This window comes from Pogona vitticeps, chromosome 5, assembly GCF_051106095.1.
Source record: "Pogona vitticeps strain Pit_001003342236 chromosome 5, PviZW2.1, whole genome shotgun sequence".
Classification (NCBI taxonomy): domain Eukaryota; kingdom Metazoa; phylum Chordata; class Lepidosauria; order Squamata; family Agamidae; genus Pogona; species Pogona vitticeps.
This window is the reverse complement of record NC_135787.1, coordinates 178312280-178339895: the sequence shown is the minus strand read 5'-3', so window position 1 is coordinate 178339895 and position 27616 is coordinate 178312280. Positions and strand designations below refer to the sequence as shown.

Genomic DNA, 27616 nt, shown 5'->3' with positions numbered 1-27616 from the left:
TCTCGCTTCCAGACAGTGAGCAAGAGGGAGCTTATCTTTAGGCAAGCCAGAGTCATGAGATTAGGTGGGCTAAACAGTGATGATTCAGTCCCTCCATTTTCCATTACTGATAGTTAAAGGAATATAAATGCATATGAGCAGTCTTGCAGGATCACACCAATATAATGAGCATAAATGCTGGCCAGGCAGGCCAAGTGTGGAGGTGCCTCTTCCTCTCTGGTACGATTTCATGCAAATACCAAACAGAACAGAATGTCCAGTGTGATGTAGTGGACAGGGTGACTGACTAGGATTCGGAAGAACCAGGTTCAAATCTCCACTCAGCCATGGAAGTTCACTAGGGGTGTGCAACTGCTAAAGCTACACCTTCAATATTTCACTTACCTGGAAAGCCCTATTAGGGTCTCGATAAGCTGATTCCCACTTGATGATGCACAACAACAAATTAACAGATCCTGCTTAGCTTCCAAAATTAAACCAAACTGCTTGTATGTAGGGTAGTATGATGGCTTTAAGGCTAGCATGTTTTACTTGATAACAAGCTTTCATGGACCGAGTCCCACTTTATCAGAGGCATGTCGGGTTTCCTGATCTATTTACACACTTGGGTGGGAAAGGGTGGGTGAGGACAGAAACATGAAATGTATTGAGTGTATAAGAACTGCTGCAGTTTGGAGGGCCTCCCTCATCGTGGTAGAACATATGCTTTGCATGAACACAGTCCAGGTTCAATCCTGAACATTTCCAGATTGAAGAACACCCTGGAGAGCCACCACGTCAGTAGATTGAGGATGGCCTTTTGGATGTTGTTTGGACTGCATCTCTTGACGTCAACTGGCTATGGTGGTTGTGGCTACAGGATTCCCACAAGGTGCAACCCTGGAGATCCCACATCTCCTCTCCCTTCACTAAATGGACCCGTGGTCTGACTCAGTGTAAGGGAGGTTTTTCTGATTCTTATTCTATGGGGTGGATAGAGCTTGGAAAAATCACTTTCTGGCTGGGAGGTTTTGAGAGGTAGTCCAAAAAAGTAACTTTTCCAAGTCTTGCCTGTGGCTAGACACACAGTCAAACCTCCACGCAAGGCAGTATTTCAGATCTCCTTCCTGTTCCACTTGAAACTCCCTTCGGAAAGGTCTGTTACATCTTCCTCTGCCCTCTTTGCTTTCTAACTGCAGTACGGCCTCGTGTTGTGTCCTTTCAGGGCGGCATCTATGTGTTCAAACTCTTTGATTACTACTCAGCCAGTGGTATGTGCCTCCTCTTCCTGGTCTTCTTCGAGACGATCTCCATCTCCTGGTGTTATGGTAAGTAGAAGTATCATCCTTTTCCTTCTTTGCAATCTGTAACGTGCTGGCTAAAAACGTCCAAGGGTTGCAATCCAAACAGGTAATGTTGCCAGGATGTGCTCCTGGTCCCTGCCCTGGTGCTCAAGAATAGTTTTGTTAGGCTCAGATATTACGCAGGCAAGAACCATCCTAGTATACCAAGTAAATATGAACAAGGAACCATGGTACGGGTGCATCTTCTCATTCCGAGCTGCAGTAAAGGTCCATGTTGTTTCATACCACAAGGCTCTGGTAAATATCTCTGGTCTTGCTGGGCCAGTGGGAAAAAAGACAGATAACGGAGCCTATTTTCTTTCATAGATATTTCTCATTCCAGGTGTGAATCGATTTTATAGGAACATTGAAGAGATGATTGGTTATCAACCTTGCAGCTGGTGGAAGATCTGCTGGGCCTTCTTCACTCCACTCGTCTGTTTGGTAAGATGTTTAGTAAAAAAAAAAACCTGAGGATTTGAACGTGGAAATGTGTTTGTTTTTTGCAGATTACAGTTCCCAGAAATCCACCCCCAACCACCATATTCTCTAGGGGATTCTGGGAAATATACAACAAAAAAGATTATCTTTCCTAACTCATTTAAGGACAAACAAGTCCAACAATTGTCCTGCCCAAGCCCCATCATCCTCAGCCGTTGATTTCCAAGACTGCAATTTGTCTAGATGGGCCAAACTGAATGCCACATGAATCACATTTGCTTTGAGTTTTTAAAAAATAAAGAACAGCCACATGAAGGTGTGGAGCAAAGTGAATAGAAACGGCAGCATTGGGGGGAAAATGTGTCCTTTAACCCATTGCCCCTCCCACAGGCCCAGTCCAAGCATGAGAGAAATAGCAAACTTCCTTGTTGTGTCTACCCAACATCTGATATCCTGAGATATACTGCCTCTGTTTGACTACTGATGTAGCTGTCCTCCATTTCATTAACTATAAAGGCTCCTGTGTAAGGAGAGTGGTATATAGATGGTATACAGCCTCCCCGGAATGAATGGCTGTTAGTTTAGTAGCTGGGCTGAGGTCAATGGGGAAGTCATGTATGGAGACTCTAGGAAGAAGGTCAGTAGTCTCATGTGGGCCCAGGTTACCTTGAACATGGCAGGAGAGAACGACAGGAGCCCTCCTACTCCTTCATTGCTCTCCGTATGCTGAAAGTGACAGTCTCAACAGGAGATCCACCACATGTAGGGGAGAGAGAAGATCCTCCTGTGATCTTGAATAATAATAATAACCACTGTACTGCAGAGCTGGAAGGGACCCTATGGATCATAGAGTAACCAGCCCAAGTCAAGGAGGTACAGGGGGAATCAAACTCCCGCCCAAGCCACTGAGCTATCCAGCAGCTTTAAGGTTCTAGACTGTGTCAAACAAAGGTTTTCCTCTTAGAGTGCCACTCTCAATCCACAAGAAGCAAGTGGGGCAACTCTGCTCCCTCTCTCTGTGCACTCAGTGAACGCTCTCCTGAAAGCCTGCATTGGGGTCCTTTTTTAATCAGCAAATCCACTTTCCTGCCTGCTGAAGCTGAGCTGCTGTTTTCTTTGCTTTTCTATCCTCCAGGGTGTTTTCTTCTTTAGTGTGATCGAAATGACTCCCCTGAGTCTGGGGAAATACGTTTATCCTGCTTGGGGCCAAGGCATTGGCTGGTTCATGGCTCTGTCGTCCATGGTCTTGATCCCAGGATATATGCTATACTTTTTCTTTACCGCAAAGGGAACACTCAGACAGGTAAGCACAATTTTGAAACCACTTTCCTTCATGTTGAGTTGAATGTCTCAAAGCAACCACAGCACCATGGCTATGACAAGATCTTCCCATCTGTAAGTTAAGAGCAGAAGCCATGTGCATGGCGGCCATATATTCCCAGTTTGCAGGAGACAGAACCTCCATTTGAAGGGCAGTTCAATCCAAATCCAGCTTATAAGAAAGGACAGCAAGGGCCTTTAAGTTGTGCCTGGGCATTAGACAGAGTAGGCACACAAGTTGCCTGGTCACACTCACTGTGGTGAAATAGATGCCATTTCTACTTAAATTGAGGTCATTATTTCTCAACCTGCATTGGTACATAGAAATAAGCATATAGACATTTTATGTGTATTCCTTTTTCCTTTCTTTGGTAATGTGTTCCCCCTCACACTTTTAGATGATCCTATATGTGATGATGTTGGACTATGTATAAATAGTACTTTTATGTTTGAGAAAGTTAATTGTTTTTTGCAATAATATCTCACCTCTTCTTCTGCAAGCTCAATATGGTGTACATATCCCTCCTTCCCCGAACCTTATTCTCACATCATTTCCGTGAGATAATCAGACTATGATTGGCCCAAGGTAGCTTTCATGACCAACTGGGCATTTGAACCCATGTCTTCTGAGTTGTAGTCCAGTGTTCTAAACACTGTGCTACAGTGCCTATTTCACTGGTCAAAATCCTTCCAAAATTAAAGACTTATCTCTTCCCTTCCACAGCTTGTTTGATCTATGAGTAATCCATTTCATCATGTGCAAGCTGTGGGAGCAATGAAACAGAAGGAGAATTTTCATTACTGAAAATTCATGTTGCCAGATGATATTACCAGCAGGGGGAGATTAGGGGTAGGGAAAGACTTTCTCCTTTTGTCCCATGGCTTCCACATGGGGAAATGGATTAATCATAAGCCAAACAACTAGTGTGAGAGAAAGGGGAGATATGTACTGAAAATCTCACCTTGCCATTAATATCATCACCATTCCTTCCACAAATTTAACTTAAGCAAGAGGATTTGGGCTATTATATACTAACTTCCCTTAAATTGATGCTTGTTAAGATGTTTCAATAAAATATAATGTATTTGCATTCTATGGTTGTAGGGTTTTTGGGCTGTTTGGCCGTAGTTCTGGGTTTTTTTCTTCCTAATATTTTGCTAGTCTCTGTGGCTGGCATCTTCAGAAGACAGGAATTAGAACTATGTGTTCTGGTGTAGTGTGTGGGATACTTGAGTATTTATAGCTTTGGGATGAGCTTTTTGTCCTTTTCGGGAGGTTGGATGATTATGGTGATCAGGGTGTTTTTTGTTATGGGTGTATTGTTGTGATAAGGGAGGGTGATGATCTGTCACTGTGATTGATGGGTGTTCTAAGCTTATCTTTTGTGTGCAGTGATCACCGATCCTTGTGGCTAGGTAGAGTTCATTGATCTTTTTGCAGGCTGTATTTTTCACACACTACACCAGAACACAGACAGAGTTAGATCCTGTCCTATAAAGATGCTGACCACAGAGACTGGTGAAACGTTAGGAAGAAAAACCTCCAGAACATGGCCAAACAGCCTAAAAAACTTACAACAACCATCAGATGCTGGCCACAAAAGCCTTCAAGAATATATTTGCATTTTATTTTTATTTTTTAAAATCATTGTTAAAAACGGGGATAGAAAATAGAGTGAAAAACACAAACATGACAGCAGGAATTAAAGAATTCAGATGATGCTTTTACAGGCAGTTCATGAAGTCAGTGGTGTTGTAGAAGACCTTCTCTACCTATGGACACTATCACATCTGCAGACCAAACCAGACATATGTAGAGAGCGAATCCAAGGCCCTCCATTACAGAAACTAAAATTAAATGCCTACAGTAATTTGTGGTTTCAAAATTACTGTTATTAGGCTGAAATGGTGAAACAGACTAACACAGCTGCCTGGCTGAAAATTAACTACCAGACGTCCCAGCAAACAGAGCAGTCATTGCATGGGACTAAAGTTTAATAATGAAGATACCAAACAGATTGATGGCCTCTTCTTCTTCCTCATCAATAACAACAATGATCTTATCTCACTAATTTGTACCTTAAGCCTTTAAGGTCGGACGAGGTATCTGAAGAAATGGATTGTAACCCACAAAAGCTCACCCAGGTTAAACACATTGGTTTGGTCTCAGATTAGCTTTCTTTGCTGTTCAAATGAACTAACATAGCTACTCTGTTGAACTAATATTGCAGGGAGTGTGCTGGGATTCTGACTACTTCGTCTGTTAATGGCTGGGATGAGATTGGAGCTGGAAGAGGGATCTTGCTTTTAGCTTAGCTTCTTAGCCGCAGTCTTACATTACCTCTTGAACAATCTGCCACATCCAGATCACATCTCCTGGTCATGCAGCTTGGTATTATAACAACCTTAAGAACTGCAGAGCTGGAAGGGGCCCTATGGATCATCCAGTCCAGCCCCTGTCCAGGAGACACAGTGGGGAATTGAACTCCCAACCTCTGGCTGTGAAGCCAGAGACCTAAACCACAGAGCTCTCCAGATGCTCCATATATTTTGTCATCACCCATTATACCTCCTCACTGCCTCAAATCTCCTCCCTGACTATGGCAAAGCTCTTCCATTATCCCATAGAAAGCCTTTCCTCCTTTGGGGATGAAATGGCTAAGAATATCTTGACCTTTGAGGAATGCATGATAATCTATAACAGACATACTGACAGTGTTTAGGTGCTGTCACATTAAGGTTCACATCAGTGGCTAATGCTTTAAATCAGTCATACTCAGCAAATGGCGTATTTGATGGGATGCAGAAGGAAAACCAAACCAAAGAATATAGCTAGTCCCTCATTAGAATCTCAAATCTGCTAGTATCCCCAAGACATGATTCAGGCAGCTCTTGATTATTCAGGTCCAGGGGCAGGCAATGCACATCCCCTGGACCTTAAGGGCATCTGATGACATGCCCCACCCCTCACCCCCCTAATATATATATATTTCTTTTAAAAGGCTTTCAAAAATCTTGAGAAACAATGTTTCCTACCCAGGAGTGACTAACATGTTTTTAAAAATGCAGTATGTGAGGTATCGGGAGGACAGAGGTGCTGGGCTCCCACCCAATTTTTTAAAATTTAAAAAATAAGTATACATGGTTGGAGACCAACAGGGGTGCTGGAGGTGCGTGCATTTAGATTTGGAAAAATCTGGAGGAAATTGATTTTTTTCAGATCTATCTATCCCTGGTTGCTGGGTGGTCAAACAAGAATCATCAGATCTGCCAACAAATGAGAAAATATTATATCTCTGTAGATTAACAGGACAAAACACAATTTGAAGGTAGTGCAGAATATTTGAAAGCAGATAGTCATGCGTTAAATTCCCAATATTATCCTATAATGGGGAGAGCTATTAAAGTACTTTCTGGCACCTTGGGCAATCAGTGGAAAAGATGACTATGGGCTTTACTTGCTATAAAGCAGCATTCAGATATGCATTAATATTGTTAAAAAATACAGTAACTAGTCATCGTATTTCCTTTCCCCCCATCATGTCTGTTGGGTGCATAAACACAGTTTGGAGAATAATACCAGTGCTAATCTGACTTCGAGAAATTCTGTGCCATTTAAATTCCAGGTCTGCATAATTTTTCAGAAACCTCACCAGACACTCCAAAGGAAATCTAAAGGATTTGTTTGGGTTTCAGTCCTTCTTGCTGTCTTCAGCAGCCTTCGGTCCTCTTTGCTCTCCAGGGATTGAGGAGATGGAATGCTTGCCTCTCACCCGGGCCTCTGCAATAATTATTGGCAACATCTCATTTCCAGCATTCCCAGACACTCTCCTGAAATTTGCTTTTGGATGCCCTTCATCTTGACACCATCATCCAGATCCTGCGGAGACTGTAAATTAATAAAGCTCTGTTTAAGGATGATTTACCTGCCACAAGCAGAGAGGAGAGGAATGCAAAATGTGATTGTGCCAAGACTGGTCTATTTCCTTGAAATAAAAGAGAGCGGTGTGGCCATTGCACAATACAAATTTCCTGAAATACTGTACTCCAACTTGAATGTGCACGTGAAGGGGCAACAGAAAGTCCAGAGTATTGCTGTGGGGCTTTGGTGGCCCCGATGGCTGCCTCATTTGGCCCCATCACCCATAGCCATGGGATAGCATCCTCCACCATAGAAGGAGGAAATATGACCACTGCCCCTTCAGCAATGCAGAAGGAAGTGGTAGCAAAAGTGGTGACAGCAACTGTAGCTGTTGCAGCACACTGACCTGCCACAAGAGAGGGAAGATCACACAGGCCTCATTCCCCAGCCCCATCAGAGGGGACTCTCTATAGAGGACTAAATATTTCTTCAGCATGTGGCTGTGAAGAGCCCTCAGGTCAAGGTAGAATGGATGAGGTGACCTGAACATTTTCCACCTTAGCTCCATTGGGCTTTGGCTCAGAAGACCTGCTCAGAACTAGGTGTTGAAGAAAGAGCTAGTTCTGGAAAGACAGCCATTGTAGCTCCTGTCCAAAGTAGCAGGGGCCATTCTTCAGTGGTGAAGAGATAAATTTGCCACCTGAGGCTATTACTTCAGCCACTCCAATGGTAGAGCCAACCATGTGCCAGGATCTCAAATGTTCACTCTTCCTATCACCTGCTAGCTGAGTGTTTTATCTAGAAATACCAAGGAGTGAACCCGTGATCTTCTACAGGCAACACAGGGACTATGCGATCAACATGTGGCCTCTCTCCAAAAATGCAAAGATACAAAATGCTTCAGAAGGGTGAAGAAGAGACAATGAGTGGAGGTGGATATTAGGGAGTGTGAACACAGAAAGACTGAAGTAGGAAGTTGCAAGATGTTGACCATGAGCATGAGGTGATACCGTAATGACAGTGACCCAGAGGCGGAACCACAATAGTCTACAGTATGTGTTCTACAATATGTTTTGGTTGCTGGCTGGTTAGTTTAGGGCGTGGGCACCTGGATGCGGAGCCCTAAGTTGGGAATTTGATTCTCCATCAAATTGGGCCTCCTTGGAGAAGCCTTTGTAACTGCGTGGTGTAGCCTTTGGCAAACTACACAGTTCCGATAGAAGGTCATGGCAAACACTTCTGAGTAAATGCGGTATCTAGAAAAGCTGGGGAAGGGTTGCTGTAAGTTGGAATCAACTTGTCAGTACACAGTGATGACGACGATGATACGGACTACAGAGGAAGGTTTATTTCAGGAGGATAACTCAGAATTATTAACCAGACTAATCCTAGTTAACTAAAAGTTGGAGAAAAATCCTTCCTGACATTCCCTCCAGCTGAGGGAATAAGCCTTTTCCTCTGGTCATGATCAGCCACCTATGCTCTAAACCACTTTTTCACAGTGACTTAATATATTCTCCATATTTTCAAGGGCCAACGGAACGTGCATATGCGAATGCGCACTCCCGCCCACCCGTATTCCTGCCTGCCTACACTCCCGTCTGCACACATGCCCTCCTGCACGCATGCACTCACGTATGCTCAGATGGGCAAGATAAAAGGGCAAGGCAGGCCGGATGTGGCCCACGGGCCGTACTTTGGAGGCCCTTGCTCTAAACATTAGAGTCCAAAACGATCTTAACAATACTTTTGGAAAATCAACCTTTTGGGACAACTTCCAGAATCCCTCGGCTGGGCTGGCCATTAGCCATGCTGGTTGGGTAAGTCTGAGAAGCTCCATCCTTCAGCTAGAAAGCCTTCCTGACTGCCTTGTAACCTGTCCGGCCAAGCAGAACAATTGCAGGTATGCAGTGCCTCCTTTACTCACTGCATGCTTGTGTTAGAGCAAATGGAGAAATGATAACCCTTCTGTGTGGCTGCTTTGTTAGGGAACCCCACCCAGCCACCCACCCACCTGCTCCCGTTTTGGGTACAGACATTTTGATTCATTTTGCATAATTTGGTCCAGATCAGTGGAAATCATTTTTCTTCCTGCAGGCCTGCTGAGGCTGCTTGGTGAGGTCACGCTGTCTCTGCACATGGGTTTGAATAAGATCTTATGTGAGGACAATAAATAAGTATGTCTAGAAGAAAGATCGGCAAAGGGCTAGGGTTAATCAGGCTTGCGGCCTTTCCAGCATGCTGCCTGGATAATGAAATAAATCTGCTTGATCCTAAGATAGATAGTCTTAGATACCATTCTCCCAGAGAAGAGATAGAGGGTTCCTTTTTAAGCTTTTCACCCCAAGTCAAAAAAACATTCTTAGAGGAAAACTAGTTAGCTTCATGACCATTGAGGCTTAAAAAATGAGCTTGTTTCAATGAAAACAAAATGGAAAAAAATAACACCACTTTGCTCTTTAAGGTTTTGGAAACACAGTTACTTTTAGCACCTTGTTCACTGATTATGGGCCCGCTATTGCAAGAAGGTGATAAATCTAGAGTTGGACTTGGCTACCCATGTTCCTTCCCCCTTATGATGCATTCCACAAGGTCAAGGAGCCACTGCGATTAAAAAAAAAAGGGTTTTAAAAAGGAACTTCAGCAAGGTTTGTTTGGTGGGATGTTGCCCTTATATCAAGAGAGCCTCCCCATCACTGGCTCCGTCACTCCCCCTCGTGTGGATTCACCCAAGAGGCAATAAATAGCAAGCGACAGCAGGGAAATTTGCATGCGAAACTCTGCCCCCTTGTCTAGGCGGATCTCCATTAGTTTCCAACAGAGCAGAGCAGAAGCTTGCAGGGAAATTAGAGGCTGCGACAAAATAAAGTAGTTGTGACAGGTGAGGAAGATTATAGGCCATTTCAGTCCCATTAATGCAAAGAAGTTGAAAAAATAACTAAACTCAAATATCAGCCATCAGTGCAAGGAAAGCTGGGCCAAATGCTTCCTAGACCTCATCCAAGGAAAAACATTTCAGCTCCTTCCGCCTTTGACGATGAGGTTTTTGGTTTTTTGTTTTCTCATTTCTTCTGAATGCAAAATATCTGGAGTTATTTCGAATTCAGTGGGGTCTCGACTTACGAACAGCTCGACATACGAACGTTTCGACTTACAAACTGCTCTCATAGGAATATATGGACTCGACTTACGAACTTAGATTCGAGTTACGAACTCTTTTTTTCCTTTTTTTTAAAGCTAAGTCATCTTAGGTTAAAAGGAAAAAGAAAAAATATCCCCCTCTAGTGGCAGAAGGCGGAATAGCAGCTTCCCATTAGTTTCTATGGACGAAAAAAGCAGATACGGATTAAATGGTTTTCAATGCATTCCTATGGGAAATGCAGATTCGACTTAAGAACTTTTTGACCTGAGAACTGCCTTCCAATACGGATTAAGTTCGTAAGTCGAGACCCCACTGTAACTTTAATTCCCAAGAATATTTACACCAACTGGATGGGTTCTTTCTGCAGTCTATCGCGAGAGAACCAATAAAGCTTAGAAAACCTATGAATCCAACATATTAAAACAAAAGACATATACTGCAGATTGAAATAATTTTTTTTAAAAATGGTCATGCCACTAAAATCCCAGTGGCAGATCAAACACTAGGAATGGGATTTGGGGTTAACCCAAATGGGGGGGGGGACCCACAAAAGAGGCTCTGTTTGGGGGAATCTTTAAGGGCTTTATAATAGAAAGCCTCTGAAATATGAAAGATTCAGGATTCCAAAAGAAAGGAGAATGAAACTTGTGGATTTCTTATGTATTTTATAGTTCAGATTACCTGTATTTGACCCTTGTATGCAAAATCATTCCATTTGATGTTCCAGTAAATAGTAAATAGTAAACATTGCAAGGGCTGCCAATTCGGATTCAGAGAACATGCTGGAAGTGATGGGTGCAAAGTTTTAATCTTTAGAACAGCCTGGAAAACGAGAGTGGCTGTTCTACAGCTGCTTGGGGACTTGTTCGCTCCTGCTTCTGGGAGAGCTTCTCTGACTTCCATTTTGGATTGGATTTATTCTTCACTGGCCTGCTAGTGATACTGCTATTGCTGCTCTTCCATTGCACATTGCATTTTTTTAAAAAATCTCTTTGTTGTTCCTCCACTTTTGGATTACTTTCTGGATGATTTTGATTCCCTGCCTTTTTGGCTTTTAATTTTATTGATTTTTGAGGGCTTGACTCCCCCCCATTTCTTTTAGAGTGTCTGCTTAGAGTGTCTGCCTGCTAACTTGCCGTTCACCTGGTGGACTATAGCCTACACGACTGGAGCAGTGGTGGGGAAAGCTGTCTCCTCAGCACACACAAATCCCATATTTTTGTGGTCTGGAGTGATGGGTTTGATTATATTGCCCTTTGTGCATGTATGTGAGTTTTATTTTGATAATCATGATGACTGATGATTTCTCTTTCTCCTTTCTACTGTTTCCTGCTGATGAATTAATGAGGATGATAAGAATGGTAGTGTGATGATAAATGTGAACTTTAAAGTACTGTTAGAGCCAGCATGGGTCTTTGGATGATTTATTTTTCTTCTTCGTGTACCGCTGCTGCTCCCCACTGTTGTCTGTCACCTTGTCCCTCCTTTTTGGGAGGACTAGTTTTGAGCATTCTGTGAGCACTAGAAACGGGAATGTGAAAATTACAATGGAAGAACTTGAAAGATTCTGTACTTCCAGGTTTACTGAAAGGACCTGAACCTGCAAGAACCCAAAACTGAAAGAGGAGCCCTCCAAAGAAGCAGAAATGAAAGCAAATGAAAAGTTGTTTCCTTGCGCACCCCTATCGTACATTTATTAGAATAAAAAAATTCCTTAAGAACAGGACAGAAGGCTAGACAATAGGGGCCCACATGAACCTTCTTAAATAGTGAGTTTCCCAACCTAAGCATGGCTACTGGGAACGCCCAGTATTCCCTGTTGTATCTAAAGGCAGGATGCTAGTTTAGAGGTCATTACAAGTCACATGGAACACAGCTTTATCCACCAAGACCTTGCTCCAGACGTTCCTGTGATTCTTACCCAATCAAAACAATGTCACAGAAGATAGAACTAGTGTACTTTCTCCTTACAGGCTGAGTAAATGTGTTTCCCTACTTTCTCAACAGGATAGGTTTATTAGATTTTAACTTATATATCATAATTATTAGAGCAAGGGCTTAGCCTAACGGGCCTGTGCCAAATCAATGTTTTTTATCCTGACACTTGAGTTTTCCTTCTGTTCTGTTTAGTTTCCAACATACTAACATATTTTAAAGCCACATTTCCATAGCAATCTCCATGTGGAGCATTTTCATAACTGACTAGTCAAATGAGAATAGTTCAAAGGGCAGCATAGTGTAATCATAACAACAGGGCAAGCTTTCCTTTCCTTTATTCTTGCCAGTATTTCTTGCATCTCCTTCTGTTTACTTGCTTCCGGGTTTCCTTCCTTCCCTTCACCCTGTAACTTTCATTCATCCTTTATTTCCAGCGGTTTCAGCTGATGACCCAGCCTATGGAAGATGTGACTCTCCAACACAATGGGCTACAGCCAAAGACTTCGCTGAATGGAAGTGTCTCTGATGCTGCTGTCTAGGCAGAGAATAAACCTGCTGCTCTGGCCTGCCAGTGTTCATGCTGTGCCCATCGTTCATCTCCTTTGACAATGTTCATATGTTCAGATTTCCACCATCTGTTCAAAATTCAAGAGAATATGATCGCTTCTCCACCTCTTTTTAGTCGTTTCCGATTCCAACATGGCATTCCCTGAGGACGATGTACAAAATTTTTGTGATTCCCTTGTGACCCATCCTCTATCTTGCGTGACCACTTGAACGGAATTCCCACACTTTGCAACCTTAAATTTGAATGGCAAGGAACACTGTTGGATTATTTCCTTGGACTTCCTTCTCCTTTTATCCTTTGAGGCTCCCAAAGTAGACTTTACAGGTCAACATGATTTTTTTCCTAACTCCTTTTAATGGGATTTACTAGTTGTTTTAGCTTGCAGACTCAACTACCAGTTCCCTACTCTTCTTCACTGCTTTCTCATATATGGACTACTTAACGCAACGGTCTGCATTTGAAAGAAGCCCTAATGCAGGCATTGGGCTGCCAAGATTCAGGCAAAAAGATGGGATCAACACAGAGCACGCCCACCCTGGACAGATCCCTATCTCCTCATATCTAAGACCTTTCTTGTTGAGGTGGAAAGTCTGAAGAAGGCTTTTGCGTGCATTTATTTATTTATTTTATATCCTGCCTATCTGGTCTTACGACCACTCTAGGCGGCTTCCAAACACATAAAAACAACATCTAAGTATAACAAGAAATTTTTTACATCAATAAGCAAGTTCTTCAAGATGGAAAGGAAAGGTAAATAAAGAAGTGAAAGTAAAATATTAACTGGAGGGAAGGCCTGCATAAACATCCAGGTTTTTAATAGGTTTTCAAAGATACCCAGCGAAGGGGCCGCACAAATCTCTGGAGGAAGGTTGTTCCAGAGGTGAGGAGCTACTGCCAAGAAGGCCTGGTTTCTTGTTTTTTCCTTCAGGGCCTCCCTCGGCATCAGGCTCCTCAGCCTCACCTCCTGACTTGATCGGGTGATATGGGTAGATCTTGGTGGAAGTAGGCATTCCGCCAAATATCGAGGCCCTAAACCGTTTAGGGCTTTATATGTAAGCATCAAAACTTTGAAGTCAGTGCAGAACCAAATGGGCAGCCAGTGCAATGCGGCTAGAATAGGAGAAATATGATGATATTTTCTCACTCCACTGAGGAGTCTGGCCGCCGCGTTCTGCACCACTTGGAATTTCCGCATCAACCTCAAAGGTAGCCCCATGTAGAGCGCATTACAGTGGTCTAATCTTGAGATTACGAGTGCATGTACCAAGGTGGGGAGTGCCCCAACATCGAGATAGGGTCACAGCTGGGCTATCCGCCCAAGATGAAAAAAGGCAGTACGGACCACCAACGCCACCTGAGTTTCCATTTGCATTTGCTTCAGCACAAGCACAGGCCTCTTCAATAGTTGGAGATACCTGATTATGCTGCTTTTATAGGCCCTCCTACAGAGTAGAGTAAAAGCCTCCTAAAGGCCACTCCACCCAACACAGGAATGTCGGGCCAGGGCAGAGTTCAGAAAATCCCCCATTTTGGCTATATTTCCCAGAAGGCCCCACCACTAGCTGAAGGCGGGGAAATTCTAGGTGCTGTACTGAGAATAGAAAGTTCAGCATGCTTCGGAGCAACAATGCTGGAGACAGGACTTTCCTGCATCCCTCCTCACATGTAGCCCTCCTGCAAGTAGGCTGAATACTTGCCAAAGACTGCAGAGACTTTCTCTGCAGGATGTATTTATTTTGCATTGCTTTCCCAAGGTAAACCTCCTTATTTTGTACAGCTTGCTTCCCCTTGAGGATTCTCTGTTTCCTTTTCTAATCCTTTTTTATTCATTTTTTTCTAGATTGCAGTTTGGCAGGTAGGGTGTGTTGACTTAACTTTGCTATGTACAATGCCAAGGGTCTTATATATGTAAAACTCCTGAATTAAGTATAATTATTACCCCTGTATAGAAATAGCTAAGGACTGGAATCGCAGCTGAATCATGCTCAACTTTGGCAAGTACCCTACATCGGTGTGCTGTGCAGGCAAAGAGAAGAAGACAGCTGATCCAGGTGCTTGAGCTTTGAAAATCCAAACTGCACTTACTCCAGCATTGATATGCATAAGATTGCACTATAAATAATAGTAATTTATAAAATAATTTGGCATGATGCAGATGTTGCTATGAACTCAGTGATCAGAGAAGATCACTCTTCCTCTTCAAAACCTCAAGGGAATTTGTCAGTGGATATCTCTGATGGACATCAGAAAACATTTTCATGTTAATAATAATAATCTTAGAACTGCAGAGCTGGGAGAGATCCATGGATCATAGGGTCCAGCCCCCATCAGGGAGACACAGTAGGGAATTGAACTCCCAACCTCTGGCCCCACAGTTAGATACCTATACCACTGAGCTATCCAGCAGTTCTATAACTTAGAATGTTCAGGCTTTGTAAAGTGTTCGGATAAAATGTTGGCTTTCAAAGCCAACCAGTGGCATAGTGGTGCCAGGACTCACAGGGCTGGAGCAGAGGTAGAAAAGTCATCTAACCCTCTCTTCAATCCTCACAATAGCTGAAGAGAAGATAGATTTTACCAGAAATAAAATATAGCTATGGACAACAGTCGTTGCAACACAAAATATTTTCACGGTGGCTTTGTCTTGAATGTGCAAGTAAGACCCATTAACTTTACAAAAGTCTCCTCCTGGTGGAGATGAAGAACTTCTAGAACTTGTTTGTTTGGAATGTATCCACCCAACTACAGTATCTTCTTTTTGGCTTGTTGCTGGAGGCGTGGTTATAATGCATGCTAAAGCAGGCACCAACACTACAAAAACAAAACAACTTTCCATTTGAGTTCCAGAGCTGATTTTCTTCTTCTTCTCCTCCTCCTCCTCCTTCTCCTTCTTCAGTAAATCAGTTGTAGGGTGGGGCTTTATGGTGGTGATAGTGATTCTTACAATCTCAATTATGGTAAACTGCCTCAAGCACAGATAAATGTATATCTTTGCAATAAAATTAAGTATTCCTCCCAGCATGGTGTAAAAGGCTTTGCGTATTCCCAGACAAGCTGTCATCCATCCTTGAAAAACTGATATGAAGAAAGGACTAGCATGTTGTCTTGTGCTATTTGGTTGTATTTGGGACATCTTCTAAAAAAACAGAAGTTGAAAATTCTTGTTATATTTTAATGTTTACAAATTACTACATGCGCTCACTTGGAAAGACACATACAGACTGCAGCCTATAGAATGAACCTTTCAAAACCAGGAGCCAGCCCAGGAATATACAGTAGGACCCCTTATCCATGAGATCAGTGTCCTCTGATTCACTTATACTGTATACAGTCTGAAAATATTAAAAATACTATAAGAACGCCCCCATATATATTTTTTACTGGTGAAGTTACAGAGCTGGCCACTAGAGGGAACCAGAGACCATGCTATGTGTAACATTTGCTATTAAAATGTTTGTCAGCCTCCACCAGAAGGTTTGGAACCGATCCCCACCGATATGGGAGTCCTACCGTATAAAGCAAGGAACACATTTGCATTAACGCTTGCTTCCCCACCCCTGTTCCAAAGGACGCTTTCTCAACCCTTAAATTAGGCTGCAAGTGTTGTTCTGCTGACTCAGAGCAGTCCTCCGCCTAGACCAGCGTTCTGTCACTTGTGCTTTTCCTTAACCCACTATTTGTAGGCAGATGACGAGTGGTACTTATGAGAAGTATGGCTATATTCTTGTTGTGAGGACCCGTAAGGAGAGAGGTGAAGCTCAAGCGGGTGCCAGGGATGATTTATTCCTGAAGCCGCTCAACATGTTTCAATTAAAGGAAATCAAAACACTTCCCTTCGGGGGCAATGAATGATGACATACTTTTCTTACAGAGGGAAACAGAGCCAAGATCTTTTCCGCAGGAGCGAATTTCTCAAAGAGTAAGCAGACACTCTGAAGACTTTTCTTTTTTTAACGACATGTGTTAGGCTCACCTCTAGCCCTTGGGTATTTTTCCACACTCTTCCCAACTTATCCCATCTTGTTTTGTACACAGCCTCTGAGCAGGCAGACTCTTGTCATCTATCTATCTATCTATCTATCTATCTATCTATCTATCTATCTATCTATCTATCTATCTATCTATCTATCTATCTATCTATCTATCTATCTATCTATCTATCTATCTATCTATCTATCTATCTATCTATCTATCTATCTATCTATCTACCTACCTACCTACCTACCTACCTACCTACCTACCTACCTACCTACCTACCTACCTACCTACCTACCTACCTACCTACCTATGCCACCTTTCTCCCCACAGGGGATCCAAGGCAACTCACAACAATTAAAATCGTACAATAATAATAGTTTAAAATGCCACATGAAACTATATATTTAAAAAAATTAAACATTATTCAGGATTAAAAATAATTTTTTATTATTTTTAAATTATAATTTTAAATTTTAATTTTTATTAAAATTATTTTTTTTTTCAAGAAGAAAAAGAGCATTCCCTAGACACTTATCGCTTAAAATCATGCCTGAAAAGGAAGGTCAGCCCGATTATGGAAGGACAAGAGCCGGGCGGAGGGGGGGGCAATCTGGCTTCTCGGGTCCTCACCGAGCAAGCTTGGGGCGATGGTGAAAACAAAAGAAGGGCCTCCCCAGAAGATCTCAAAAGCCTGGTCCGCTCAGGGTGACACGGCCCTTCAAATAGCTTGGATTCAAGCCGTGTAGAGCTTGCACTTTGAATTGAGCCTAGAAAAAGACAGGCAGAGAATGAAGCTGTTGTAATAAGAGAGTTGCAAGCTCTCTGTAATTAATGTCAGTCATCAGTCTGACTGCATCATCCTGAATCAGCTGAAGTTTCCGAACAATCTTCAGAGGCAGCCCAATATAGAATGATAGTAGCAATCTAGACAAGATGTAACTAAGACATGTCTCCATTGTGGCCAGATCAGACATTTTCAGGAAAGGGCACAGTGGGCGTGCTGTGCAAAGGCGCTCCTGGCCACTGCTGAGATTTGTGCACCCATGCTCAGAGTTGAGTCCAGGAGCACACTCAAGCTGTGAACCTGACACGGGAGGGGGGGATTACTGTTATGATTGCTGCCCAATGAACTTCCTCTTTTCTCCAGTAAGTCTGTTTTCTAGAGATCACTGCTTCAATTTAGGAAACAATAATGCTTCCAATTATTAGCAGCCAGGATCAAATATTTAAAAGTCAGCCCTGCACAGAACCGGCGGCATGCTGTTAGATACCCCGTTTCTAAAAGTTTGGGAACCAGCCTACACATGGGATTGCCATAGCCCTGTTGAGGATGGCTTGCGGGAGTGCCAACTAAAATACAAAGAACTGATTCAGAGTCAAGGGATGTCCCCCCCATTCTCTACACATCTGACTGCAAACTGAGAGCTGGATGTATCTGGAGACATCTATCATATGGGGTCGCTGACCCTTGGCAATGGTATCTAGTTAATATTCACTGGTGGTCTCATGAACTGTACCTCTGCTTTCAGTATGTTTGCTCTTTTATCTTGCCCTACAAAAGGTTGTTAAAGATGTAAGAAGCCCTGCTGGGTCAAAACAAAGGGTGGTCTGTTCTAACGTTCTGTTCACACAGTGGCCAAACACTTGCCTGTGGGAAGCCCCCAAGCAGGACATGAGCGCAACAGAATAATACCCACCCAAACTTCCCTCCACTCTCCCTGTCCATCTCTATCCATTCCACAGAGCAGGGTGTAGCTCACGACAGCAGGGTTGACACCAGAATTCAGCATTGTTGGGTGCCTTCTTAACTCAAAATGTAAATGTGAACATATATCTAAACATCACACCATGATCTTCTGTACGGAAAGAGAGATGGGCACAGACGAAACTACAAACTGGAAAAAAAACACCCACAAACGCTTCTGTTTTGCCAAAAGGAAATGAAAAGCCGAACTTTTCGCTTCGGTTTGGCAATGGTTGGCCTCGCCTCCCTCCCGCTGTGCCCATCGCCTCCCTGATTGGTCCTGTTTTCCCTTCCTCCTCCTCTGTTGCTGCCATCTTCAGAGACCACAGGCTGGCTTCCCTTCTGGCAGCCAGGCCGGCTGTCTCCGCGCCTATCAGCTGACTGGCATGCGCATGGGCAGAGACACCCTGGAAGCCAGGCTGGTGGTCTCTGCGCATGCACCAGTCAACCAGCACTGTGGCAGCTGTGGGGCAGTGGTGGCACAGTAGGAGAAGGCACCAGAGGTAGGTACCATGCAGGTACAATTCTGGTAGCAAATCTCTCCTGACACATTGATTTTCTGTCTTTACTTCAAGAGATCAATACGTTATTGCTCTTTTTAACTGCAAATCTAAATGTGTACATATACACTGTGATCTTCTGCATCAAACCCATAATCTGAAAGCCTCTCTTGACAACAGCAGCAGAAAAAGGACAATTCACCCGGCAGCCTGCAATATGGAGCCAAAGCAGCCATGTGAAAAAGAAAGGAAGCAGAGCCAACAGCCCTTATTAAACAGCACACTCAGAGATAAAACCAAGGCCATCTGTTGTCTTGACGTATTGGCACCATAATTGCTAGCAGAGGGAAATAGGGAAGAGACTCCAGATAAAGGCAGGGGGTGGGAGTCGGGATTTTGCACTTAAAGTTAAGCTTATTACTACAGGCTTGCTAAGAGAATTGGAACAGCAATCCAGTGAAATGATCCCCCGTTGAGCAGATTCTGTCCTGGGTTCTCCCACCTCCTGCACCCTCTTCCCAGCCAATCCCCGACAGTGTTTCAGTATGTCCAAAAGAATGAGCCAGAGACAATGCAGAGACTGTAAAGATAGTAAATGGGACCCATCTCTTTGAAAGGCAAGCTTAACCCATAAGAGCTACTCCTTTTCCATGGCAAGTGAGTGTGTGTTTTCTGCTCAGAATGGAGAAACCAGGTTTCTCTCTTTTGTTTTTTTGCAGTTGTATAGCTCAGTGAATTGGGGACCTGGCTGTGGAACCAGAGGTTGGGTGTTTGATTCTGCCCTGTGCGTCTGGTGAGGACAGCTTGAGCAAGCTGCACAGTCCCAAAGCACTCTAGAATGAGGCACTGGTAAACCACTTCTGAGTATACATAGGAAGCCCTGAGAGGTTGCCCTAAGTAAGACTTGACTAGATGGCACATTTATTATTATTATTATTATTATTATTATTATTATTATTATTATTATTATTATTATTATTATTATTATTATTATTATTATCATCATCATCATCATCATCATCATCATCATCATCATCATCATCATCATGATTATTGTTGTTGTTGTTATTGTTGTTGTTGTTGTTGTTGTTGTGCTGCTGTTGTTGATGATGTTGATGATGTTGATGATGATAATGATGATGATGATGATGATGATGGTGATGATGATGATGATGTTGCTGCTGCTGTTGCTGTTGCTGTTGTTGTTGTTGTTTGTCTGTGAGAACTCACACAATGGGTAACTTCTTCCATACACACAGAAAGTGGGAAGCAAACTTTGCAAGGTGTCAGAAGAGCGCTTACTTGATGGTAGACATTGCAAAATGCAGCCTTCCAAGATTCGGTCGGAATTGGTCTTGGCTGGCAAATTGGAAGAAAACTGGGGGGGGGTGGGGGTGGAGAGGAAAAGCTTCTTCTTTACCTTACAAATAACAAACCAGAAGGTTGTAGTCTTAGTGCGCTACACTGGTGGCAAGGCCTTGGAAATACATAATGATAAGCAGAGTGTGTATGCAGATATAGCTGGGGAAACCCTGGCCTAAGCCCTCAAAAGGATTACAGTGAACCTAGGAAAAATCCTGTTTTTGAATAGTATCAGTTTTGGCAAGTTAGCTTTAATGAAGCAGAGGGAATTGATCCTTTTGTTATAAAGCTGAGATGTGCAGCTTAAGGCTGTTTGGAGCAGCAGAGGCTTTACGCTCAAGGACAAATTTGTCTTTAACATTTCTGATTATAAGCCAAAGGAAAAGCTTCTGGAGCACATGGCTCTCAACCAACAGATATTTGCGGGGTCTGTGCAAGTGCGTGCAGTTGGAACACAGGCTCCCATTTGTGTGCGTAGGGTTGCTCAGAAGGAAACACAACAACAAACAAACAGAGGCAGGTCGCAAGGCAGCAGGATCCCCAGGGAAAGCTGCAACCGCACAAGGCCACACTTTTGCAGAGGGCTGGCCCTGGAGGAGGTCCAGCTGCCGTCACAGACCTAGAACATGTTATCCTTGCAACAACCCTACGAGGTAGGTCAGGCAGAGAGACCGTGCCTGGCCCAAGCTCCCCCAGCGACTTTCACACGGCAGTGAGCCTTTGAACCTGGGTCTCCTGCGTCACAGACCAGCACCTTAACCTGTAGACCACATTCAGAGGATGCTTTTGAAGTTCCCATGGGATGACCTATGAGTTCTCTACATTAAAGGCAGATTTGTTGCAGGGCCATGAGGAACACTCTTCAAGAAGTCACAGATATTCCCCTCAATGAAACGATAATCTATGGCAATGGTCCCCAACCTTGGTCCTCCAAATGTTCTTGGACTACAACTCCCAGTTGTCTTCACCACATCTGGAGGCCCAAGGTTGGGGGACCACTGATCTATGGGTTGACAGAAATGGTGATGGATGATGGGTTCCTTTTAAAGAGAATGGATGCTGTTCCCCAGGGTTTCAGTGGGAAGTAGAAATAAGCAGAAATTGGGTCAAGGCATGAACTAGGGTGCTCCTTAGTCAACTGGAGGATCCGAATTGTTGAAACCAAGGAGCATGCCTAACACACAGGAGGCCTACATAATATCTATATTGCATAGTTATAGTAGTTATACAGTGGACCCTCAACTTACAGACGGCTCGACTTACAGACTTTTCGAGTTACAGACTTCTCTGGCCGCAAAATTTAGGTTCGACTTGCAGCCAGAGAATCGACCTACAGACCGGAAAAGAAAAACTAAAATGGAACAAAAACGGCCGGTTACGGATTAATCGGTTTTCAATGCATTGTAGGTCAATGGGGCCTTGACCTACAGACTTTTTGACCTGCAGTCACCGTTCCAATACGGATTAATTCTGTAAGTCGAACCAGCACTGGGTCCACTATAGTAGTTCAATTACACTTTTAACTGTTGTGGCTGCTTCCTGTAGAATACTGGGAATGTAATTTGATTTGTTCCTTAGAATTCTCCATGGTAGTTTTGGAGAGTGCACTAATGCTCTCTAGGGTGGAGCCATGAAAGTTGCGCAAAGCCATGCTCGGACGTATGCTTCAGAGGGTGGTAGAACTAATCGGTGGTGGACCCACCTTTTTGGAGCCCTGAAGCTGAGAAATTCTTACGGGGAGCCCTTCACAATCAGCAATGAGGTCTGGGTAACCACTGTTGTCTTCTTCAATTGTGTTATTTCCACAACAGATCAAAATCACTTCTGGGGCTCTCTGGGATTAGGGGCCCTGAAGCTTAAATTTCATAGTAGATCTCCTCCCTTTGGATAAGTGCAACTGCAGGAGATCATCTAGTTGTGAATCTAGATAGACCTTGTGCCAGTTCTTCTGCTTGGCCCATTTCCAGCCGGCTCGAGAGGACAAGGCACAGGTTAATCCTGTTTACAAAGGCATACGTTAGGGTTTGTAGCTGAGGCCAGGTGCTCCTTTATGAGAGGGGTGGAGGCTTATTTTGTACAGCTACTTGGAGGTCTTGACAAGTCTTTGGGGCTTGTATTGAGCAGAACTGGGCACACACATATTGACATGATCTCTCTGATAGTTTAAATCAGTAGGAAACTGCTCAGCGTCTCAGAACAGCCCTTCCTTCCTTCATAATCTAGGTGGCCAAAATGGCCTGTGTGGGAAAGATGCCACACTTTCAGTGTGACTGCTGTGTGAGCTCTTGAAGGCATCTGTCTATCATGAGGCGCTCAGCCTCTTGCCTTCTGTCTGTGCTGCTGTTGCTTCAATAAATATTCATGATGCAGAGAAGGGGTGAGCGTGGAAAGCTGTGGGAAATCAAAACAGACCAGAGAGCTGCAGCTCCTCACACCTCCTCCCAGGCATTCCAGTTCAAAAAGTTAATTTTTGACTGCCAGCTCCCAGAACCATAATTTGATAGATTCTGAGAATGATACTCCTAGAAATATTTAATCGCTGGAGAATCCATAACATTTGATTGCTTTACATGGCTTGCAGCCGTTTGCTGCTAAATTTGCCCATGCTGGCTCATGGCAGTGGGTATAGGAATTATGACGAAAAAATTTAACTTTTCCAGTTTGTGGTCTCTCCCACTGAAAATGGTGTTGAAGTTTTTGCAGCCTTACATGCTGCCTAAACTAATTAGGAAAGAAAACAGTGGCCCACAGTGTGGCAACACCACTATTAGGACCAATGTAAATACTACAGACATACCTGAGCTTTTGAGAATGTTTCATTGGGCTTTAAAAGAGAAAATCACAAAATTAGACCAGATCCTGCCGTGAGGTCAGTGGTTTGAGACCCCCAGTTGTTTAGATTCTATAAAAAAAGAGATTTGCAGAGTAAATGCATTAAGCTCCTAGTTGATGTTGCAGGCCTCTGAATGACAAGAATATATAATATCATAACAGGTAAGCAATGTTTGGCCTCTGTTTCTCAAAACAGAAAGGGAGAAGGTGGCTGTTTTGGTCTAATCGCACGCAAGCATGACAGAAGGTGAGCAGAGAAGAACTAAAATTGCAGATCTGGATAACCGTTTCAGCTAACATCTGACTTCTTCCATAGCTTACGAAACTCTTTTCGCCCGCCCCCCCCATCCAAAGTGAACTTTTCCCCACAGAGACAGGATTACATATATCCATGTACATGTGTGTCCTGTGCTGGCTGCTTCTTTTTTGGTTTATGCATCTAATTTAACTTCCGGATTGCACGTAGTTACCATAGTCAGGCTCACCGCCTGAAATGAACTCTGGAGTGTATGAATCTGGCTCGGAGTGAAAACTGTGAGTCAGGCAGTATTGCTGCGTCTCTGCTTACTGAACAGAGATATAAGACGATGATTTTAAGGCATTCTTGTAGAGAGGAGGGAATCTAAGTCATGGGAGACCTCATGTAACCTCTTTGCCACCTCATAAGTACTGTCATTGTAAAAAGAGCTGAGGACAAGATGTACATGACAGGCTAGCTGGGAATCTGCGCCATCTCAAACCTCCGCTTTATTCATGGACGCCAAATTACAGAGACTCACGGGTTAGGGCCAGATGCGTTGCATGCACTGGGGAGGCAGTCTTAGTCTAGTGATTTGTTATTTCTGACAAGGTAACCCTGGGAAGAAACAGACCGCAGCAGAGGAATGACAGGAAGGAAAAAGTGTTTGACCCAACTGGCAGTCATTAAGGCATTTTTGGCCTAGATTACTGGACACCCCTCCTAAGGGCGCTGCTTCCAGTTCTTTTTAAAGCAGCTTTTGCATGGAACTCTTCAATCTGCTGTTACTGAAAATGCCGGGCTCTGCTTAAAATACTTCACTGCTTTAAACTGTTTCTGTCTCTTGTTTCAAATGGGTTAATCTAATTTATTATGCTTTGTTACAGCGCTTTATAGACTGCTGTTTTAAATGTGCAATTGTAAAGATATTACTGTGGCTGTTTTGTTTTATATGCCAACGCTTGCCCTGACAGGCGGTACAGAAATATTGTCAATAAATAAACCCTTCCCTGTTCCATTGATTACTCCAGGCAGCACGACAACTATCTATCTATCTATCTATCTATCTATCTATCTATCTATCTATCTATCTATCTATCTATCTATCTATCTATCTATCTATCTATCTATCTATCTATCTATCTGTCCGTCCGTCCGTCCGTCCGTCCGTCCGTCCGTCCGTCCGTCCGTCCGTCCGTCCGTTTATTTATTTACTTATTTATTTACTGTTCTTATATCAACTACACTGTGTGTCGTTGTGGAAAGATAAATTCTTGACAAACATCATTATAACAAATTCACCTAGGCACCCTGGTCTCTGAAAGAAACCTCTGCACTGTGGATGCACAGAACTGAGGATAGTAAATCCTCAGGGCTGTGAGGAATCTAGAATACTACTGGTCTTTATTTGTTCTGTCAGTCTTTCCTTTGCTATCTGCTCTGCTTCACTTGAACTCATCTTAAAAGGCGTAGGAAGGATTCACAGAGCTTGGAAGAATCATATTTTGGACAAATCCCAGAATAACGTTCCTGAACTCTTGAGGGAGTTGCATTATTATTCCATTACGTCAATGCACACACTTCATCCATCTTTACTTGATACAAGGATTATACATCTCTGGTCCATTTGGGCCCAAGCCCGCTTAGAGCTGTGGACAAAATCTATATTTTGTATTATGTTCAGAAAACAATTAAGACACCAGCCATTAAGGGCAAGCTGTGTAAATCACATAATAGTAATCTAACTTCTGGGTTAGGAAGGCAAGAAGCCTGAATCTGTATAATGAGCATGCATGAATTTTGTCAGAGTTGGCAAATACCCCCCATCCATGCTCATAAACCAAGATTTCTTAGCCATGATGGCTCTCTCTCTTGCCTCTTGAATCAGAGGCTATAATGCCTCTGTATGCTTGTCACTAAAATACTGAGTCGGACAGTGTTACTGCATTTGGTCTTGCTTGTGAGCTTCCCTTAATCATGTTGTTGGCACTGTGGGAAAGAAGCCTGGCCTTGATAGGCAGGCATATTCAGGATTGCCAATCCATTCATCTGTACAGACAGGCGGCAGTGCAAATCTTTATATTTCTGCTTTGAGGCAAAGTCTACATATGAATGCCATCAATTCATACATAGGCCCCTATCCAGTTGCACATAAATTCCTGTGAAAATGATAAAAGCTAAACCCAGCCTCAGTCAGGGCTCAGGGTATGCGTGAAGTTCATTATGCATTTCAATCCCACTGAAATCTATGGGAGACCAACATAAAGGTCTTTGCAATTAATGGAGTAACTCAGTTGTAACCAATATGTTCCATTTATTTCACTGGATTAAAGATAGGAGACTTCTGATTTTCTTAAATGTTTTGGAATACAATTCCGACAGTCCCTTACGACTGACCATTCTGGTTGATTAGTTTTCTTTCTTTTGAGAACTGAAGTCCGAAGCGCCTGTGGGGCCAATGTTCCTCAGATCTACAGTAGAACATAAAGTGCACGTGTTATGCTCTGGATTTTGGAAGAAAGATAAGTTTCTTCATACAGATGTGGAAACAGCAGGAAAAGGTATCTCCAGACATACTTCAAAGTGATGATGGATGCAATGCTATAGGCATTGACATGGGAATCCTGTGGAAGTCATCTGTGGATCTCACTTCACGACAAAAATACAAAGGTTTGCACTGTAATCTGTCTATACAGAGTTAGCAGCAATGGGCTTGTTCACATAGTGATGCTGTCCCCCTTTGTTCTGGGGTTGTCTTGGATTATTCTGGTATCTTTTGTGCAGATTTGAATAGATCTGGGTCTCACACATCTGGAATTGCTCCCTAACATCTCATTCCCAACCCAGATTGCCCCCCCCCCCTTTTGCCTATTTTCTCCACCCTCTCCCTAGCTACTTCTCTTTCTCCTCCCTTCACTCCTTGTTTTACCCATCCATGGGCCATGACAGGGTGGAGACTGATCAACAGAAAAATGATATAAGGAAATATCATCAAATGACAGTCAGCCAGAAAGTGCACAAATCAACAGAGAACAACACAGTAGTAGGATCCACACCAGCAGATCCTACATTGGAGCAAATCAAAACAAGCTGGAACAAAAATATACTGCCGGTGCTGTGAAAAGACATCATCAACAACAACAGTGGAAAGCAAGTTGTGCGTGGGTTTTTTGGTCACACTTTGACTCTGTTCATAACTCGTTTTAGCCTTCCATTGTGCGGACATTGGGATGTGGTAGTAATATCATGGGTGGAAGAAAAGATGAACAGATGTTAAGCAGCGAGGGGCTGTATGACTAATTGACAGACATGAAATTTCAGGTTTTGCTGTAATCCATATTATTGTTGTGACATGTATTATGGTGCTTCAAATGATGCTTCAGGCTGTGATAATAATATGAAGCCACCCATAGAATTATTTGTAAAGAGCTGCTGAGTATTTATCTTCACAGTTCCTCTAGCCCTGAATGATTCTCACCGATTAGGTTCATTCCAAGCCTCCCAGCCGACTTGAAGGGGAGCAGCAGCTGGTACCTAAATGTTGAGTACTGTAATGTCTTAACATTAGGAGGGAATGAAAATAACATTCAGAAGGGAATAAAGGGCAAACAAATGCAAATAAAGTTCACTGTGAATCAGGAAAGAACACCTACCCAACCTTTCTAAAGATACCAACAAATACGCCATGGGGATTTTCATGTTTAGAACACAGGTCAAGAGCAGTGAAGCCCATTTTCCATGAAAGACAAGTGGAAAGTACAAAAGAGCAGGGCTACACCAAGTTCTTTGCTGCTTGTAGTGCAGGAGGACAAAGAACTCTGTTACACAGATAAGAGAAGGGGAGCAGTCTACTGCCCTCCCTTCCAGCCAGAAAAAAAAGTTTAAATTCTTATCTCCCCAAATCAGCACCCTGCAAACATTTGGAACTTCGACTCCCATCATCCTCAGACAGCATGGCAAGCTATATAGTATGCTTTCTGAGGTTCGGATAGCTATGTAGGTGATGGATAGCTCAGTGGTTTAGATTTCTGGCTGCGGAGCCAGAAGTTGGGAGTTCGATTCCCCACTTGTGCCTCCTTGACACATGCTGGACTTGATGATTCATGGGATCCCTTCCCGCTCTGCAGTTCTAAGATCTGCTATGACCTGACATAATCTAAGACAGGGCAACCTGATGCCCTCCAGATGCTTTGGATGATGATCCTGTTGATCATGCAGGGGTTATATCCCATTGTACAAGGAGGACTCCTTGTTGACCAAGGCTCGGTTAACAAGTCGTGTGTTTCTCCTTCATCTGAAGGGTTTTTAAGTGTGGAATGGGGAATATGAGGAGAATGTCATCTGGAGCAGAACATTTTATTTCAAGAAC

General features: G+C 43.2%; 1 protein-coding gene across 1 annotated transcript in view; it reads left to right on the top strand.

Annotated features, from left to right (window-relative positions):
• Positions 1-12990, top strand: part of LOC110076676 (sodium- and chloride-dependent GABA transporter 1-like) — a 45501-nt gene extending 32511 nt beyond the window's left edge. Inside the window, exons 11-14 of the mRNA XM_078376291.1 lie at positions 1205-1307; positions 1666-1766; positions 2899-3066; positions 12460-12990. Coding sequence (XP_078232417.1) covers positions 1205-1307; positions 1666-1766; positions 2899-3066; positions 12460-12564 — 477 coding nt within the window. The 3' untranslated portion in view covers positions 12565-12990. The remainder of the gene's footprint in view (positions 1-1204; positions 1308-1665; positions 1767-2898; positions 3067-12459) is intronic.
• The last annotated feature ends 14626 nt before the right edge of the window (positions 12991-27616 follow it).